The 20,937-nt window shown below is 46.2% G+C and overlaps 1 protein-coding gene across 2 annotated transcripts in view; it reads left to right on the top strand.

The window, feature by feature from the left end:
- The first annotated feature begins 255 nt into the window (after positions 1–255).
- The window catches only part of cog7 (component of oligomeric golgi complex 7), a 64,692-nt gene continuing 44,010 nt past the window's right edge, over positions 256–20,937 (top strand). The window contains exons 1-5 of one of the 2 annotated variants that reach the window (XM_073060903.1): positions 256–312; positions 1,425–1,680; positions 9,879–10,027; positions 16,916–17,032; positions 18,097–18,265. In XM_073060903.1, the coding sequence (XP_072917004.1) occupies positions 1,515–1,680; positions 9,879–10,027; positions 16,916–17,032; positions 18,097–18,265 (601 nt within the window). In that variant the 5' untranslated portion in view covers positions 256–312; positions 1,425–1,514. Of the gene's footprint in view, positions 417–1,424; positions 1,681–9,878; positions 10,028–16,915; positions 17,033–18,096; positions 18,266–20,937 lie in introns of both variants that reach the window. The other variant, XM_073060901.1, reaches the window with a different exon arrangement.

The following is a 20,937-nucleotide window of genomic DNA, read 5'->3' as shown; positions in this document are numbered from 1 at the left end:
GCCATGGCTGAATCGTTCCTAGATTGTGGCTGCACTGTTTCTGAGAACAACCTGCATTATCACCAATTAAACTTTTTAGTTTTTACCATGCAAAAAAAGTCTTCAGCAATTTCCCACATCAAAGCCTACATTTTAAGAGCACTTCATTAGCTTCAGCTCTTTATGGAGAGTCCTTGGGGCGATGGGACCACATTTCATTGTTTGTGGCAAATAAACTTCATCTTGAGTCACGCCCAGGGACTTGCCCTCACCAAGATGGCGGCCACGAGGTCCCGCTGACCACTTTATGGCGATTATTATTTTGCGACCGCAGTTAAGCTATATCCGGTTTCCGCATGTGTGGCGGCGGATTTTACGGTCGTTCCGAGGCTGTGGCCGCGCTGTTTCTGCGGGGGCTGACGGAGAGGGTGAACGGGGTAGGTCGGGCCGAGCCGAGCTGCGCAGGGAAAGAGCCGAGCCGGGTAGCGGTAGGGGCGGCGATCGAGGCCTACTATCCTCCGGCCCCCTACCCGGTTCAGGGCTCCGAGCTGCCTGAAGCAATGAACCCGGAGGTTGTGGCTGCGAGTCCCTGACCAAGAACCAGTATACGATGCAGGCCGAAAGAAGGGAGTCCCGTACTGCCGAAGCAGTGCTATAATCCCCCTTCTACTGTTGTAGTGGGCTAAAAGGATCCATTGCACCAGGGACATTCTCCCACTTGTCATCACTGGATAGGCCGTCCGTCATGAGGTGCCGTGTCCTATGACATTGGCGATCATGGTCTATCCACGACCATAATTGTTCTTGGCAAATTTTCTGCTGAAGAGGTTTGCCAATACCTTTATCAGGGCAGTGCCTTTACAAGACGGGCGACCCCAGCCGTTATCAATACTCATCCGAGATTGTCCTCAAATAACCAGGACTTGTGATATGCATCATACCACTATCCATCACCACCTCCTCCCGTGGCTTCACGTGATCCCGATTGGGGGAGGGGGATTTGCAGGTTGCTCACGTTAACACATTGCCCATGGGTGACCTGCAGGCTAGTGGAGGGAGGGAGCACCTTACACCTCCTTTGGCAGAGATGTGGCTCCAGCCTGCCACCCATATTGGATTGGTAGTCTGGCCACTATCTCTTTGTTGGCGGTGTTCGTTGATGCCCCATTGCATGTATATTGTTGTGAATAAAGATTCAAACAACAACCAGCCAAAAAGGCTTTGTGGATAGAATGAACTGCAGGTAGTCATGGAAGATCTGGACCCGAAATGTTGTTGGTGTGTTTCTCCCCACGGGTTCTGCTTGAACTGCTGATATCCTTGAGCATTCCGACTTGCTCCAGGTTCCAGCATCTGCGGTCTATAGTGGCTGCAGTGTTTCAAACTGACCCCTTCTCGTATTCAACAGCTGACTGACTGGCACATTTGTTTCTCTTGTTGCACAGACGAATGCTTCCTACTGGACACAGAACAGCATCGAATGATTGGGACATTCCCTGAATTGAAAGTGGATTGAATCCTTCAGTCCACGTGAAATGGATTTCTCAAAGTTCTTGGATGACAACTTCGATGTGAAGGACTGGGTGAATGGGGCTTTCAAAACAGTTCAAAAGGAAGCCCCGGGGAAGGTCGACAGTCATGCAGCCACCCTGGTGATGAAGCTGCAGTTGTTTATTCAGGAGGTGAACAATGCAATCGAAGGTGTGTAACAATTGAATTTATCTGGGGCTTCAGGATTATCTGTTCGTTACATGGATTCATGCAAATGATCGCAGTGACCAATGCGCACACTGATGCACAAAAGATTTGTGAAGAAATTTAATGGGAGGGGTAGGAACACGCACACTGGTGACCCAGGATATGAGAACGTTGGCAAGGTTCCTCCGAAAATAAATCAGTATAACATTAAATACAGTTCACTTGTGCCTTGTAAAAATAAAGTTGGAAGTCACTGGGATAGGGACGGAGTCTGTCCGTATTCACTGGGACAGGGACGGAGTCTGTCCGTATTCACTGGGACAGGGACGGAGTGTGTCCGTATTCACTGGGACAGGGACGGAGTGTGTCCGTATTCACTGGGACAGGGACGGAGTGTGTCCGTATTCACTGGGACAGGGACGGAGTGTGTCCGTATTCACTGGGACAGGGACGGAGTGTGTCCTTATTCACTGATACAGGGACGGAGTGTGTCCGTATTCACTGGGACAGGGACAGAGTGTGTCTGTATTCACTGGGATACGGACGGAGTGTGTCCGTATTCACTGGGACAGGGACAGAGTGTGTCCGTATTCACTGGAATAGGAACGGAGTGTGTCTGTATTCACCGGTGGGGGGGGAGGGACATATAGAGTATGTCCATATTCACTGGGATAGGGACGGAGTGTGTCCGTATTCACTGGGATAAGGACGGAGTGTGTCCGTATTCACTGATACAGGGACGGAGTGTGTCCGTATTCACTGGGACAGGGACAGAGTGTGTCTGTATTCACTGGGATACGGACGGAGTGTGTCCGTATTCACTGGGACAGGGACAGAGTGTGTCCGTATTCACTGGAATAGGAACGGAGTGTGTCTGTATTCACCGGTGGGGGGGGAGGGACATATAGAGTATGTCCATATTCACTGGGATAGGGACGGAGTGTGTCCGTATTCACTGGGATAAGGACGGAGTGTGTCCGTATTCACTGAGGCAGGGACGGAGTGTGTCCGTATTCACTGGGACAGGGACGGAGTGTGTCCTTATTCACTGGGACAGGGACGGAGTGTGTCCTTATTCACTGATACAGGGACGGAGTGTTTCCGTATTCACTGGGACAGGGACAGAGTGTGTCTGTATTCACTGGGACAGGGACGGAGTGTGTCCGTATTCACTGGGACAGGGACAGAGTGTGTCCGTATTCACTGGAATAGGAACGGAGTGTGTCTGTATTCACCGGTGGGGGGGGAGGGACATATAGAGTATGTCCATATTCACTGGGATAGGGACGGAGTGTGTCCGTATTCACTGGGATAAGGACGGAGTGTGTCCGTATTCACTGAGGCAGGGACGGAGTGTGTCCGTATTCACTGGGATAGGGACGGAGTGAGTCCGTATTCACTGGGACAGGGACGGAGTGTGTCCGTATTCACTGGGACAGGGACAGAGTGTGTCCGTATTCACTGGAATAGGAACGGAGTGTGTCTGTATTCACCGGTGGGGGGGGAGGGACATATAGAGTATGTCCATATTCACTGGGATAGGGACGGAGTGTGTCCGTATTCACTGGAATAAGGACGGAGTGTGTCCATATTCACTGGGACAGGGACGGAGTGTGTCCGTATTCACTGAGACAGGGACGGAGTGTGTCCGTATTCACAGGGATAGGGACGGAGTGTGTCAGTATTCACTGGGATAAGGACGGAGTGTGTCCGTATTCACTGGGATGAGGACGGAGTGTGTCCGTATTCACTGGGACAGGGAGAGAGTGTGTCCGTATTCACTGGGGAACGTACGGAGTGTGTCCGTATTCACTGGGGACGTACGGAGTGTGTACGTATTCACTGGGATAAGGACGGAGTGTGTCCGTATTCACTGGGACGGGGACGGAGTGTGTCCGTATTCACTGGGGGACGTACGGAGTGTGTCCGTATTCACTGGAATAAGGGCGGAGTGTGTCCGTATTCACTGGAGGACGTACGGAGTGTGTCCGTATTCACTGGGACAGGGACGGAGTGTGTCAGTATTCACTGGGATAAGGACGGAGTGTGTCCGTATTCACTGGGATGAGGACGGAGTGTGTCCGTATTCACTGGGACAGGGAGAGAGTGTGTCCGTATTCACTGGGGAACGTACGGAGTGTGTCCGTATTCACTGGGGACGTACGGAGTGTGTACGTATTCACTGGGATAAGGACGGAGTGTGTCCGTATTCACTGGGACGGGGACGGAGTGTGTCCGTATTCACTGGGGGACGTACGGAGTGTGTCCGTATTCACTGGAATAAGGGCGGAGTGTGTCCGTATTCACTGGGACAGGGATGGAGTGTGTCCATATTCACTGGGACAGGGACGGAGTGTGTCCGTATTCACTGAGACAGGGACGGAGTGTGTCCGTATTCACTGAGACAGGGACGGAGTGTGTCCGTATTCACAGGGATAGGGACGGAGTGTGTCCGTATTCACTGGGGGACGGACGGAGTGTGTCCGTATTCACTGGGACAAGGACGGAGTGTGTCCGTATTCACTGGGATAGGGACGGAGTGTGTCCGTATTCACTGGGGGACGGACGGAGTGTGTCCGTATTCACTGGGACGGGGACGGAGTGTGTCCGTATTCACTGGGGGACGGACGGAGTGTGTCCGTATTCACTGGGACAAGGACGGAGTGTGTCCGTATTCACAGGGATAGGGACGGAGTGTGTCCGTATTCACTGGGGGACGGACGGAGTGTGTCCGTATTCACTGGGACGGGGACGGAGTGTGTCCGTATTCACTGGGGGACGTACGGAGTGTGTCCGTATTCACTGGGGACGTACGGAGTGTGTCCGTATTCACTGTGATAAGGACGGAGTGTGTCCGTATTCACTGAGACAGGGACGGAGTGTGTCCGTATTCACTGGGACAGGGACGGAGTGTGTCCGTATTCACTGGAACAGGGAGAGAGTGTGTCCGTATTCACTGGGGGACGTACGGAGTGTGTCCGTATTCACTGGGACAGGGACGGAGTGTGTCCGTATTCACTGGGATGAGGACGGAGTGTGTCCGTATTCACTGGGATGAGGACGGAGTGTGTCCGTATTCACTGGGACAGGGAGAGAGTGTGTCCGTATTCACTGGGACGGGGACGGAGTCTGTCCGTATTCACTGGGGGACGTACGGAGTGTGTCCGTATTCACTGGAGGACGTATGGAGTGTGTCCGTATTCACTGCGATAAGGACGGAGTGTGTCCGTATTCACTGGGATGAGGACGGAATGTGTCCGTATTCACTGGGGGACGTACGGAGTGTGTCCGTATTCACTGGGACAGGGACGGAGTGTGTCCGTATTCACTGGGGACGTACGGAGTGTGTCCGTATTCAATGGGACAGGGACGGAGTGTGTCCGTATTCACTGGGACAGGGACGGAGTGTGTCCGTATTCACTGGGACAGGGACGGAGTGTGTCCGTATTCACTGGGACGAGGACGGAGTGTGTCCGTATTCATTGGGACGAGGACGGAGTGTGTCCGTATTCACTGGGACGAGGACGGAGTGTGTCCGTATTCACTGGGACCGGGATGGAGTGTGTCCGTATTCACTGGGACAGGGATGTAGTGTGTCCGTATTCACTGGAGGACGTACGGAGTGTGTCCGTATTCACTGGGACGGGGATGGAGTGTGTCCGTATTCACTGGGGGACGTACGGGGTGTGTCCGTATTCACTGGAGGACGTACGGAGTGTGTCCATATTCACTGGGACAGGGACGGAGTGTGTCCGTATTCACTGGGACGAGGACGGAATGTGTCCGTATTCACTGGGACAGGGACGGAATGTGTCCGTATTCACTGGGACAGGGACGGAGTGTGTCCGTATTCACTGGGACAGGGACGGAGTGTGTCCGTATTCACTGGGGACGTACGGAGTGTGTCCGTATTCACTGGGACAGGGACGGAGTGTGTCCGTATTCACTGGGACAGGGACGGAGTGTGTCCGCATTCACTGGGGGACGTATGGAGTGTGTCCGCATTCATTGGGGGACGTATGGAGTGTGTCCGTATTCACTGGGGGACGTACGGAGTGTGTCCACATTCACTGGGGGACGTAAGGAGTGTGTCCACATTCACTGGGGGACGTAAGGGGTGTGTCCACATTCACTGGGGGACGTACGGAGTGTGTCCACATTCACTGGGGGACGTAAGGAGTGTGTCCACATTCACTGGGGGACGTAAGGAGTGTGTCCACATTCACTGGGACAGGGACGGAGTGTGTCCGCATTCACTGGGGGACGTATGGAGTGTGTCCGCATTCATTGGGGGACGTACGGAGTGTGTCCGTATTCACTGGGGGACGTACGGAGTGTGTCCGTATTCACTGGGGGACGTACGGAGTGTGTCCACATTCACTGGGGGACGTAAGGAGTGTGTCCACATTCACTGGGGGACGTAAGGAGTGTGTCCACATTCACTGGGGGACGTACGGAGTGTGTCCACATTCACTGGGGGACGTAAGGAGTGTGTCCACATTCACTGGGGGACGTACGGAGTGTGTCCACATTCACTGGGGGACGTAAGGAGTGTGTCCACATTCACTGGGGGACGTACGGAGTGTGTCCACATTCACTGGGGGACGTACGGAGTGTGTCCGTATTCACTGGGGACGTACGGAGGTTGTCCGTATTCACTGGGGGACGTACGGAGTGTGTCCGTATTCACTGGGGACGTACGGAGTGTGTCCGTATTCACTGGGGGACGTACGGTGTGTGTCCGTATTCACTGGGGGACGTACGGAGTGTGTCCGTATTCACTGGGGGACGTACGGAGTGTTTCCGTATTCACTGGGGGGTGTAAGGAGTGTGTCCGTATTCACTGGGGATGTATGGAGTGTGTCCGTATTCGCTTGGATATGGACGGAGTGTGTCCGTATTCACTGGGGGACGTATGGAGTGTGTCCGTATTCACTGGGGACGTACGGAGTGTGTCCGTATTCACTGGGGACGTACGGATTGTGTCCGTATTCACTGGGATAAGGACGGAGTGTGTCCGTATTCACTAGGGATGTAAGGAGTGTGTCCACATTCACTGGGGGACGTACGGAGTGTGTCCACATTCACTGGGGACGTACGGAGTGTGTCCGTATTCACTGGGGACGTACGGAGTGTGTCCGTATTCACTGGGGCAGGGATGGAGTGTGTCCGTATTCACTGGGACGGGGACAGAGTGTGTCCGTATTCACTGGGGGACGTACGGAGTGTGTCCGTATTCACTGTGATAAGGGCGGAGTGTGTCCATATTCACTGGGACAGGGACGGAGTGTGTCCGTATTCACTGGGACAGGGAGAGAGTGTGTCCGTATTCACTGGGGGACGTACGGAGTGTGTCCGTATTCACTGGGGACGTACGGATTGTGTCCGTATTCACTGGGATAAGGACGGAGTGTGTCCGTATTCACTGGGGATGTAAGGAGTGTGTCCACATTCACTGGGGGACGTACGGAGTGTGTCCACATTCACTGGGGACGTACGGAATGTGTCCGTATTCACTGGGGGACGTACGGAGTGTGTCCGTATTCACTGGGGGACGTACAGAGTGTGTCCGTATTCACTGGGGGACGTACGGAGTGTGTCCGTATTCACTGGGGGGTGTAAGGAGTGTGTCCGTATTCACTGGGGATGTATGGAGTGTGTCCGTATTCACTGGGGGACGTACGGAGTGTGTCCGTATTCACTGGGGGGTGTAAGGAGTGTGTCCGTATTCACTGGGGATGTATGGAGTATGTCCGTATTCACTGGGGGACGTACGGAGTGTGTCCGTATTCACTGGGGTTAGTGCATCGTGCAGTGTTATTTGTGTGGTTGTCAGTTATATCTCGTTAATTGAATTGTTGTGTGGGTCATTTGTAGTCTGCCTTGACTTACTGGGGCTTTCTGGAGGTGTTCAAATGTTTTCATTAAGAAAACCTGGGGTTTTTTAGATTTATCAAGGAATACATTAGTATTTATAGTATTTTCTACCATGTGCATCAGTGTCTACAAAGCATCGTGTCGGAAGTACCGTAGATTCCGGATTTTAAGCCGCTACTTTTTTCCCACATTTTGAACAGCTTTGAACTTTGCGGCCTTTAATACGGAGCGGCTAATGTATTATTTTTTTTCATGCCGCCTCGTAAACATTTTGCCTCGTAACAGTAGACCAATAAAATTGATGAGTAGTTCACAGAGGTCCAATGAAATTGTACGATAAATCAAGCGCACTTTCACAATTAAATTATTGTAAATCAGTCATTTGTACTCACCCTCATCAACATGGAAAACACTCGAAGCATTGTGCTGCCTTATGGCAGTTATTTAGTTTATAATATTTTCGCTTAGTAATTCATTTTCTAGTTAAAGTTAGAAGAGTTTTAACTATATTTGTTTTCTGTACTACATCGCGGGATGCTATGACGTCACACCCGGTTTCGCCGCGTCTTGTGGGAAAAATGCCGTTTGCGAATAAACGGAAAGGAGGGGGTCGAGCGGCGGAGCGAAAACGCTGCTTTTAAGTTAAAGGCGATCAATAACTTTTCCTGGTAGGCTGCAGTATATATATTTTTTACCAGTCGTTAGGAGATATTGGAATGTTGTTCAGTAAAGAAGTATACGCAACGTATATTTAAAAGTAGCCGCGTTACGGGCACGGTTCGAAAAAAAGCATTTGCAATATGTATTTGTTTTTGTTACCATATGGATTTAATTAAAAGTTAAAAAATCCTCACGTGTAATATCTTTCTGTGTAAATATCTCATATTACAACGTGGGACACCTGCGGCCTAAAATCCGGTGCGGCCTTTACAAGTAAAAAATTGATTTTATTTCTAAAATTAGAGCCAGCGGCTTTTAATCAGGTGCGCTCTGTAGTCCGGAATCTACGGTATGTGTTTTTTATGGAAGTTCCCGGAGTGTGTCAGTATTGATGAAAAATTCTTTCCAAAGTATGCTGATATTTTCAGGTGATTCTGGGTGTAAATCTTCGATTACCCTTTCATCAAACAAGGAGACTGTGCATGACAGTATTATCATTTTCAAAATGTCCCTCTTCTATTTAGTTATTGATTCTGTGATTTTCCCAATGGCAGATGTCAAACCAATTGTATCAATTTTTCCAAAATTTCTGTCTCCCTTCTTTCTTGAAATCACTTTCATGATTTTCCAGAATCTTAGAAAGGATGAAAGATGAAATTTGATGAATGCACTCTGCAGCCGTTTCTTCCACCACAGTTGGCTACAGAGTGGTTGCATTAGTTCTTTTGGAGTGATGCAGAGATGTTCTAACTGGATGCCCAGAAGTGTTTTGGCGACATTTGAGCCTTCAGTGTGAATAGGAATCATGTTTATTATCATTGACATGTGCTGTGAAATTTGTTGTTTTGTAGCAGCACCTCAGAACGAGGTATGAAAATGACCATAGGTTGCAAGAAGTAAATTGTGCGAAAGTGCAATATTGTGAGGTAGTGTTCATGGAGCATTTGGAATTTGAAGGCAGGAAGCTGTTCTTAAAATGCTAGACGTGGGTCTTCAGGCTCCAGTACCTCTTACCGGTGGAGGTAATGAGAGGAAGAAACATTCCAAATGGTGCAGGTTTCACGATGGACGCTGCCTTCTTTGGGCATTGCCGTTCGGAGATATCGTTGATGGTGTGGAGGGTTGTTCCCGTGGTGGAGCAGGGTGGGTCTACAACCTTCTGTTGGCGCTTTTGATCCTGCATATTGGAGCCTCCACGTCATGCATGTGGTGATGCAACCAGTCAGAATGGTCTCCACGGTACATCTGTAGAAATTTGTTAGGGTCTTTGGTCTCCTCAGAGTCTTAATGAAGTATTGCTGTTGGCACACCTTCTTGGTGATTCCATCCAGGGGTGCAGTGCTTGTCGGAGCGAGTCTGGCACCTTTAAGATAAAAGCCGAAATAAACAAGCTAATTAATTAGGTGCCGCCCAGGGTGATTTGAGTATCTCAGAAACTGCTGATCTCCTGGGATTTTTACACACAACAGACTCTGGAGCTTACGAAGAATGGTGCCAAAAACAAGTGGATTTAACAAGATGTTTTTGCTCACAGAACAGGCACTCGCTGGATTTTTTTTTTGTTTTACGCCCTTTTTATTTCTGTATCTGACAGGTAACTGGAATTGACTGGTGTCAGCACAGGCCTGTCCTCTCCGTTCACTCCCAGTTTTTCTTGCTTTCAGAGACTAGTCATCAGGCTTTGCAGAACATGCCCAGAGCTCTCCGCGACATGGAAGCTCTGAAACAGGAAGCTTCCTTCTTGAAGGAACAGATGATACTTGTTAAGGAAGATATTCGGAAATTTGAACAGGAGACGGCACAATCTATGCAGGTGAGGCTGAAAAGTATTTAGATCGTGGGATAGCTTGCATGTTTCCTCGGTGATGCAGTTTTGAAATACTTTTTACCTTTTCTAATCTCTCTCCCTCTGAACACACTGTCCTCCACTTTCTCCGCACCAATCCCACCTTCAAACCGGCTGACAAGGGTGGTGGTACAGTTGTCTGGAAGACTGACCTCTACCTTGCCGAAGCCACGCGGCAGCTGTCAGACACCTCTTCTAACACTTACCCCTTGAATAGTGCCCCACTGAGGAGTGCCTGCTCATTGTCTCCCACACTATCAGCAACCTCATTGACTCTGGAGATCTCCCATCCTCTTCCACCAACCTCAGAGTTCCCTTACCCTGCACTATTCATCTCTATTTCCTCTACACGGTCCACAAACCAAACTCCTAGTAGGCCCATTGTTTCTTCCTGCTTCTGCCCTGCTGAACTTGTATCTTCGTACGTCAACTCCATTTTGTTCCCCTTGGTTCAGTCCCTATCTACATTCATGACACATCACATGCTCTCCATCACTTCAGTAACTTTAAGATCTATGGCCTTCTTGTCACTATGTTTGAACAGTCTATACACACTACAGTCTCTCTTCAGGAAGGCTTAAAGCTCTCTGCTTCTTTCTTGACAACAGACCTACCAGTTCCCCTCTACTACCACGCTCCTCTGTCTGGTGGTGTGGATCCTCACCATCTTTTTCTAAACACCTGGGCCCCAGCTATACCATTTTTTTCGTCAGTTACAAGGAACAGTCCATGTTCCTAGCCTACACTGGTAACAGTTCCCAAGCTTTCCCTCCTCTCATTGACAACTGTAGTGGTGCTGCTTTTGCATCTATTCTAAGCTCATCAATTTTGTCGACTTTCATTTCACTCTGCTCTCAAATTTACTTGGTCCATCTGTGACACAGCTCTCCCCCTTCAATCTCTTTGTCTCCATCTCCAGAGACAGACTAACTACTGATATCTTTTACAGGCGTACTGACTCTCACAACCAAAGAGGGGGCATATAATAAATGGGCATATAATATAATAAATATATATAACCATATATTATATGGTTATATAATAAAGCAAAAATTAGTGGGCAGTTAGAGGATTGGGAAGCTTTTAAAAACAACAGAAAGCAACTAAAAATGTCATAAAGAGGGAAAAGATGGAATATGAAGGTAAGCTAACCAATAATATTAAAAAGAATACCAAAGGTTTCTTCAGATATATAAAGAATAAAAGAGAGGCGAGAGTGGACAACGGACTGCTGGAAAACGATGCTGGAGAGGTAGTAATGGGGGACAAAGAAAAGGCAGGTGAACCGAGTAAGTATTTTGTATTCTGTATGGAAAGCACTTAGCAGTATGCTAGAAGTTCCAGAGTGTTGGGAGCAGAAGTGAGTGAAGATGCCATTACTAGGGAGAAGGTGCTTGGGAAACTGAAAGATTTGAAGGTAGATAAATCACCTGGTCCAGATGGTCTACGCCCTAGAGTTCTGAATGAGGTGGCTGAAGAGATCATGAAGGCATATTGATTTTTCAGGAATCAATAGATACTGGCATGATTCCGGAGAACTGAAAAAGTACAAATGTCACTCCATTCTTTAAGAAGGAAGAGAGGCAGAAGAAAGGAAATTATAGGCCAGTTAGTCTGAACTCTGGTTGGGAAGATGTTGGAGTCGATTGTTAAGGATGTGTTTTTGGAAGCACATGATAAAATAGTTTGACTGTCAGCATGGTTTCCTTAAGAGAAAATCTTGCCAGACAAATCTGTTGGAATTCTTTGAAGAACTAACAAGCAGGATGGACAAAGGGGAATCAGTGGACATTTTGTACTTGGATTTTATGAGGGCTTTGATAAGGTGATAAGCACATGAGGCACGTTATCAGGATAGATACTAGCATGGATGGAGCATTGACAGGAGGCAAACAGTGGGAATAAAGAGAGCCTTTTCCAATTGGCTGCTGGTGACTAGTGGCATTTCACCGTGGTCTGTGTTTTGACTGCTTCTGTTTACGCTATATGTCAATAATTTGGATGATGGAATCGATGGCTTTGTGCCCAAGTTTGCGGATGAAACGGATAGGTGGAGGGGCAGGTGGTGTTGAGAAAGCAGAGAGGCTACAGAAGATCTTAGACAGATGAGGAGAATGGGTAAAGAAGTGGCAGATGGAATACAGTGTCGGGAAGTGTATGGTCATGCACTTTGGTAGAAGAAATAAAAGCATAGACTATTTTCTAAATGGAAAGAAAATTCAAAATTCCAAGTGCAAAGGGACTTGGGAGTCTTCGTATAAGATTCCCAGAAAGTTAATTTGCAGGTTGAGTCAGTGGTGAGAAAGTCGAATGCAATGTTAACATTCATTTCGGGAGGACTAGAAATAAAAAAAGGATTTAATGTTGAGGTTCTGTAGGCACAGGTGGGGCCTCACTTGGAGTAATGTGAGCAGTTTTGGGCCCCTTAGAAAGGATGTGCTGACATTGGAGAGGGTTCAAAGGAGGTTCACGAGAATGATTCTGGGAATGAAAGAGTTACCATATAAAGATGGCTCTTGGACTGTACCACTGGAATTCAGAAGAATGAAGGGGAAATATTGAAACCTATCGAATGTTGAAAGGCCTTGATGAAGTGGATATGGAGAAGATGTTTCCTGTGGTGAGGGAGTCTAGGACAAGAAGTCATAGTGTCAGAATAGAGGGGACATCCATTTAGGAAATGAGGAGGAGTTTCTTTAGCCAGAAAGTGGTGAATCTGTGGAATTCGTTGCCACAGGCAGCTGTGGGGGCCAAGTCATTGGGTATATTTAAGACAGAGGTTGATAAGTTCTTAATTAGTCAGGGCTTGAAAGGTTATGGGGAGAAGGCAGGAGACTGGGGCTGCGAGATAAATGGATCAACCATGATAAAATGGCAGAGTAGACTCAATGTGCCAAATGGCTTAATTCTGCTCCTGTATCTTATGGTTATCTTGTCTATATTTCTTCTCACCATGTCACTTGTAAAAATGCTATTCCCTTTTCTTAGTTCCTCTGTTTCTCTTTGCGCATCTGCTCTTAGGCTGAGTGTTTCCATTCTACAACATCTAAGATGTCCGTTATTTAAAGAAACGGCATTCCCTTCTACCACTATCGATGCTACTCTCACTGTTGTCATGACAGTGATATGGTTCTCCTTGTCTTTGCCTGCTGTCCCATGAGCCTCTGTGTCCAACACATCATTCTCTACCATCTGCCATCTCCAATAGGATCCCACCACTAAGCATATCTTTCCCTCCCCCGCTTTCCATGGGAATTGCTCTTTACGTGGCTCCCTTGTCCACTTGTCCCTACTTATTGATCTTCCTCCTGGCATTTATCTCTGTAAGCGTGGTAAGTGCTACACGTTCCCCTACCCCTCCTCCCTCACTACCATCCAGCGCCCCCAACAGTTCTTCCAGGTGAGGTGACACTTCACTTGCTAACCTGTTGAGGTTTTATTGTATCTGGTGCTCACCGTGTGATCTATACATCAGTGAGACCCAGTGTAGATTGGGGTTTGGCTTTGTGAAGCACCTTTGCTCTGTCTGCTGCAAAAGGCAGGATCTCCTGCTGGCCATCCATTTAAGTTTGACTTCCCATCCCGTTCTGACATGTCAGTCCTTGGCCTCTTCTACTGCCATGATGAGACCAAACTCAGGCTGGAAGAGCAACACCTGGTATTCCATCTGGGTAGCCTCCAACCTAATGGTATGAACATCGATTTCTCTAACTTACAGTTGTTTCTCTCCCATCCCTCCTCTCTTTTTCCATTCCTCATTTTAGTTACCCTCTTACCCCTTTTTACCTCACCTGCTCATTACAACCATCTGGGGCTCCTCTCCTTCCATTTCTTCTTTGGTCCACTGTCCTCTCCTGTTAAATTCCTTCTTCGTTCCTTTACCTTTTCCAAATATTCCCTCCCAGCTTCTTACTTCATTCGCCTCCACCGCCCATCCACCTATCCCCTCACCTGGTCCCACCTATCACCTGCCAGCGTGTACTCCTTCCCTTCCCCTCACTATCTTATTCTGGTTTCTGCCCTCTCCCTTTGCAACACACACAAAATGCTGGAGGAGCTCAGCAGGTCAGGCAGCATCTATGGAAGAGTAGCAGTCAATGTTTCAGGCTGAGACCCCTCTTCAGTACTGAGAGCGAAGAGGGGAGATGCCTTAATTGAAAGTTGGGGGGAGGGAAAGAGGTTAGCTGGAAGGGGATAGGTGAAGCCAAGTGTATGGGAAAGATCAAGGGCTAGAGAAGAAAGAATCTGATGGGAGAGGAGAGTAGACAGTAGGAGAAAATGAAGGAGGAGGGGACACAGGAGAAGCTATGGGCAGGTGAGAAGAAGTAAAAGATCAGAGTGGGGAATAGAGGAAGGTGGGTCTTATTTGGTTCACCAAGAGGAGAAATTGATATTCATACCATCAGCATCTCTGCCCAGAGTGAGTATTTATCCTCCTCTATAGATGCTACCTGGCTTGCTGAGTTCCTCCAGCATTTTGTGTGTGGTAGAAAAATTTCCGTTACTATTGTAATAAGGAATTTCTCTTGCTGTGAACTGAATGTCTACGGATAAAGTTTAGATTTAACAGACAATTTCCAAGTTGGCATGTGCAACTGGTGAGGTATTTTTATGATTAGTTCTCACATCGCAGATATTTAATATTTATTTTAATAACTGAAAAGAAGGACCAAGTGTAATGTATCCAAGTTTTCTTGCATAAACATTAGGAAAATAAAATACAAGGAGCTAACAGAATCTCCATTAAGATGTTAGCTGGACGGGCAAAAGTTTGGCAGATTTTTGAAACAAAAAGGTAGGAAGGAAAGCAAAGTATAGTAAAATACCAATATTTCAGCCGATTTTCTAGACTACTGGATATTACTCCTGCTAATACTGCAACCTAATTTTCATTTTTTTTTGATACTGTGGAGTAGTACAATCAATGTAAGTGAACCAGGCGAGTTTAGAGGGAGTGAGGAAAATGGGGTCCTGGTGAGGAAGCACTCTGCCATGATGAGCCAGGTGCCAGTCCATCGGCATCTAACAATCCGATAGTGGGGTATTGGATTACTTAAATCCAATGAGGTTTATGTGCTGAAACTCAAAGGGTCCTGGGGGTTCTTGTAAAGTAAGATGCAAAATGTTAACAAACATTTTGGCAAGTGACTCAGAAAGCAAATGGAATATTGCTCTTGTGGCAAGGAGGATGAACTACAAGCAGATGGAGATTTCTTTCCTTAACTTTGCTGGACTTGACTGTGAGTGCATCAGAAGTACTGTGCACTGCGTTGGTCTCCTTATTGATGCTAGGCTTAGTGACAATGTAGCAATGGTTTTGTGGATAGTTCCTGGGATGAAGGAAAACTAGTTGAGAGAGAAAAGAAAATTGAGATTAATGGACCTTTGTTCCAGAGACGAGATTAATGGACCTTTGTTCCAGAGAAGAGAAGAGTAAGAATGGTTTGACTCAAGTAATTATTTTGTAGGCTGAGATAGATTTTTAGATGGTGGAGGAATCAAATGATATGGGGATTAAGCTTGGAGGCACAGCTGAGGCTAAACATGATATACTCAACCCACCTTGCTTCCACTGTTTGTCTTCGAGGGTGACCATACTGTATTACACACTGTCACCAGGTTCTCACCATTCTCTACATAAAAACGATTTATTGATGACCATTGCATGTTTATGGGGCCCATTTCTATTCATCCCGAAAGCAGAAGCATCTCATGTCGGCTGTGTAACACACACAAAATGCTGAACAAAATCAGCAGGTCAGGCAGCATCTGTGGAGAAGAATAAGCATTCACCTTGTGTTAAAATCCCTCTAACAAGTGGAGTGCAAGAGCCTGCACTGAAACAACATTTTTGCATAGTTGAACATGCTATTTTATAGATGATTTGCTGAACTGAATCCCCACCAGGGGGACATAAAAGCAATACGTACTGAAGAATACATTCTATGGAAATTTACCTTTACCTTTACAAACCTCTACCATGATATTTGGCATATAGAATAAAAAATTCCTATTAAAGAATTTATGTGAGGAAAAAGTAACTAAATAAACAAAAAGTACAAAAGAAATGGCGAATATTGTCAATTTTTGTCAAAGGTCGACATTATGGAAAATCATAATATGGACAATTTGCTCGGAATGAAACCGAACTGTATTGCAGGAGGTTTACTTTGTTTCACAGAAGATCCAAGGTATTTATTCCCAGTGTTTTGCCCAATAATGATGTCTCTCTCAACTGGTGAGTCCTGAAATGTCGACTAACCCTTTTCCTTCACAACTCACTGAATTTGTCCAGCAGTTTATTTTTGAAGTCAAAAGGTACGTTTGGCCAAACTAGCCTTGGTTATTACTTACAAATGTCTACACTTGTAAAATACTTTATGGTTTCCATGAAAAGTGCTAAATAAATGTATGTTCCTTTCTTTTATCATGTTATCTGTTAACCTTCCTTTATTAAGGGAAACTAGCCACCAGTTAACTGCCGTTAACGTGGCATGGTAGTGTAATATTTTACCTGCTGTTGTCCGTAGAGAGTTTGTTTGTTCTCCCCTTGACCCGCGTGGGTTTCCTCTGGGTGCATTTCCCACATTCCAAAGATGTACAGATTAGTAGGTTACTTGGTCACATAGGTGTAATTGGGTGGTGTGGGCTCGTTGGGCCAGATGGGCCTGTTAGTTGTGAAAATAAATAACTCTTGACATTTATCTCCTTTATGTAATGTCCTCGTAAATCTTTTGTAGAACCTCTTCTTTGTTCGCAGGTGAGCTGAGTCAACTCTAACCTGTGTGAAACTTGCTGAAAAAAGATAATTGCAAGTGAGTCATCAGACTGGACCCTCTGCTTTTTGTGTCGCAGGTTTTGATCGAGATCGATGAAGTGAAGTCAAGAATGCAGATGGCGTCAGAGGCACTGCAGGAGGCTGACAAGTGGAGTACACTTAGTGCCGACATTGAAGAAACACTGAAGTCGCAGGCAAGTGTGGTGACTTTGAGATCAGAGCTGACTGACACAAGTATTACAGTGTGTATATTAAATGTTCCAGGCTCAAGGGTGTGAGTTGTTCAGTTTGCTGCAAGCTAAGTTCAGGGCTTTGTACTCCCTGTGGCATAAGTCACTGATAGTAAGATGTCTCTAAACCAGGGGTTCCCAACCTTTTTTATGCTGTGGGCCAATGCCATTAAACAAGGGGTCACTAGCTTGGAAACCCCTGCTCTAAACTCTTCGTAATCTGTAATTGGATTTCAGTGTCACTTCTAAATCTGAACGTTGAGGTTTTATCACTGTTTCAGAAACCTGAGTATGTTATCCAGAATGTAGTATGTTATACTACACTGCAGAATGAGTGAGTGCTGCATTGTTGGAAGTGATGCCTTTTTGGATGATATTAGTTCTTTTGGCAAATACACTGCCTATGGAAGGGAGTATTTGGAACCTTGCTGTGTGATCAGTTGTGTAGAAAATTAACCATGGAATCCCTGGTGTGGCAAGCAGATAGATAATGGTTCGGTGCTTCATCCATTCTGTGTGTTGAATAAGTTATAGCAGACCATCTTGTCCTTCCCTTCATTTTCTTCCACAACCCTCACCACCAGCACCAGTACCACATTCTGCGCCTCTGCTGGATTGCAACCTATACTGCTCACTGCTGCAGAAGTTGCATCAGGTGCCACCGGCTTGCATGCTCTGGGTTTTAATGAAGTATCAGTTCTATTGAGCAATACAGCCCTTTGGGCTCCGTCACCCCAGCAACCTCTGACAACCTCAACTGACCCCTAACCTAATCACAGGACAGTTTACAATGCCCCGGTACATCTTTGGACTGTGGGAAGAAACTGGGCATCCGCGGGGAAACCCACTCATTCCACAGGGTGGATGTACAAAGGCTCCTTACAGACGATGCCAGAACTGAACTCCGATGCCCCAAACTGTAATAGCATCGTGTTACCTGCTATGTGACCATGTCAGAGCAATTTGTTTACAAGACGACATGTAAACTAGTTAATATAACCTGTTGGAAATGAACCTTACTCCTGCAGGACATTGAAGCCATTTCGGCCAAGTTGACCAGTATGCAGAACAGTCTTGCGATGCTAGTGGACACGCCTGATTACTCTGAGAAATGCGTTCACCTGGAGGCATTAAAGAATCGGCTCGAGGCTATGGCTAGTCCACAGATTGTGGCAGCATTCAACTCTCAGTCTGTTGGTGAGCCCCCTTAATTGTTAATGGGACACATATCCACTTTGTGTGCAGTAGTACCTTGCTCTTGTATTTCAGGTTTCATTCAGGCACACCCCTACCCTTCTGTCATTCAATCTCCTTGTCTCCATCACATCGAAGACTTTCCCTTTTTTGCTAGTCACCTCTTAAAGCTAACTTTCTAACTTTCCCTATTTCTGATTAAGGGTTAATGAACCATAGAACATTACAGCACAGAAACAGGCCTTTTGGCCTTTCTTGGCTGTGCCAAACCATTTTTCTGCCTAGTCCCACTGACCTGCACCTGGCCCATATCCCTCCATACACCTCTCATCCATGTACCTGTCCAAGTTTTTCTTAAATGTTAAAAGTGAGCCCGCATTTACCACTTAATCTGGCAGCTCATTCCACACTCCCACCATTCTCTGTGTGAAGAAGCCCCCCCCCAATGTTCCCTTTAAACTTTTCCCCCTTCACCCTTAACCCATGTCCTCTGGTTTTTTTCTCCCCTAGCCTCAGTGGAAAAAGCCTGCTTGCATTCACCCTATCTATACCCATCATAATTTTATATACCTCTATCAAGTCTCCCCTCATTCTTCTACGCTCCAGGGAATAAAGTCCTAACTATTCAACCTTTCTCAGTAATGCAGTTTCTCAAGTCCCGGCAACATCCTTGTAAACCTTCTCTGCACTCTTTCAACCTTATTAATATCCTTTCTGTAATTGAACTGAAACATTTTCTCTGTTTCTTTGTGCACAGATGCAGCCTGACTTGCTGAGTATTAACAGTATTTTCTTTTTATTTCAGTTTTCCAGTACCTGCAGTATTTTCTGTATCTCAGTTTATATAGTAAGGCATCTCTAGGTACATGGAAATGTCACTAGAATTTGTCATTTGGCCACTTGACTAAAAGCGTGGCCAAAAAGTGCGGTATAGGGAGTGTTCAAAAGAAGATGAAACAAGTTCAGAGGTGGTGCAGTTGCTAAATTGCTGGAGACCCGAGTTCAAATCTTATGATGGAAGATGTGGCATTTAAATTCAGATTAGTAATCTGAAGTAATGATGACAGCAAAATCATTTAAAAAACTTGACCACTTTTTTAATATCCAGTCAAGAGACGTGGGCTTTAAAGGCTGAGCCGGCAACTTAGTTGCTCATTCCTAGTTGCCCTTGAGAAGGTTGGAACGAGCAGCCGTCTTGAACCACTGCAGTCACTGGGGTATACCTTTAGGGAGAGAGTTCCTGGATTTTGACCCCAAGACATTGCAGGGAAGGTATCTGTCTTCCAACCTGGATTGGCCTGTTTTTGACTCCATATCACCAAGCATCAAGTCCCCTTTGAAGAGGCATTTGGAAGTTGGCAATAAATGGTGGGTGTTTTGGTAGTGTCCAAATCCTGAAAAGTTAGAGTCGTGTGGTACAAAAGTTGGCCTTTTGCTCCACCACATATGTTCTGGCTATCAAGTATCTATCTACGCTATTAGCTATGTACTCAAATCCTCTTGAATTAAGGCCAATATACAATTTGCTTCTAATTGACTGTTGCACCTACATGTTAATTTTCAATGATTCGTGTACATGGACACCACAGCTGACAATTCCACAACTTTTGAAAAATTCTCCATCTCCCTGTGTCAAACTAAATGACCTTGTGTTTTTGCATATTTTCATTTGCCCTGCCCTTGCCTATTTATGGTCTGTCAGCTTCTCTGAATCCTCTTCACTGTCTATTTTGTTGCATAAATTTGTATAAACATCAAAATAGAATAAATACATGATTTTCCCAAGCAGATTATTGAAATAAATTGCGACCAGTTAGGGCCCTGTCATCAGTCCCTACCGCATCCTGCTGGTCACAGCCTTGACTAAATGTGCCATTATCATGTTCCCGTTCTCTTTCCTCTCTGTTATCTAAACCTCAATCCATGTCAGTAGATTATTCTCAATGCTATGTGTTCTAATTTTATGTAATAAGCTCTTGTATGATACCTTATCAAAGCCTTTCTCAAGATTAAGATCCACCACATCAACTAGATTACCATTATTCTGCCAGTAATAACTTTTTAAAATTCCAATGGATTTGTCAGACATAATTTATTGCTCCTTTCTTAATCTCTCTTGATCCTCCTCTGTCCTTTTATTATTTTTCCCAGGGCCCTGATACCACTATCTGCAAAAAAGATTTCACCGTTTCGTCTACTAATGATTTAGGTTAACTACCCTCTTTGCTCTTTCCCTCTCTTAAATAGAGGGTAATTTCTTTGAGGTCTTCTTTACTGTTGACATCTTATCACTTAATAAAGTGTCCTCTTTATTAGGTACACCTGTACACCTGCTTGTTAATGTAAATATTGAATCAGCCAATCATGTACCAGAAACTCAGTGCGTAAAAGATGTTTAGTTGTTGTTCAGACCAAACATCCGAATAGGGAAGAAATGTGCTCTAAGTGACTTTGACCGTGGTATGATTGTTGACATCAGACTGGATGGTTTGAGTATCTCAGAAACTGCAGATCTCCTGGGATTTTCATGCACAACAGTCTCTAGAGTTTACAGAGAATGGTGTGAAAAACAAAACAAGCCAGTGAGTGGCAGTTCTGTGGGTGAAAATGCCTTGAGGTCAGAGGAGAATGGCCAAACTGGTGCAAGCTGGCGGGAAGGTGACAGTAACTGAATT

This window comes from Hemitrygon akajei, chromosome 11 (assembly GCF_048418815.1).
Source record: "Hemitrygon akajei chromosome 11, sHemAka1.3, whole genome shotgun sequence".
NCBI classification, from domain to species: Eukaryota; Metazoa; Chordata; class Chondrichthyes; order Myliobatiformes; family Dasyatidae; genus Hemitrygon; species Hemitrygon akajei.
Note: the sequence above shows the minus strand (reverse complement) of the source record. Positions and strands in the feature narration are given on the sequence as shown.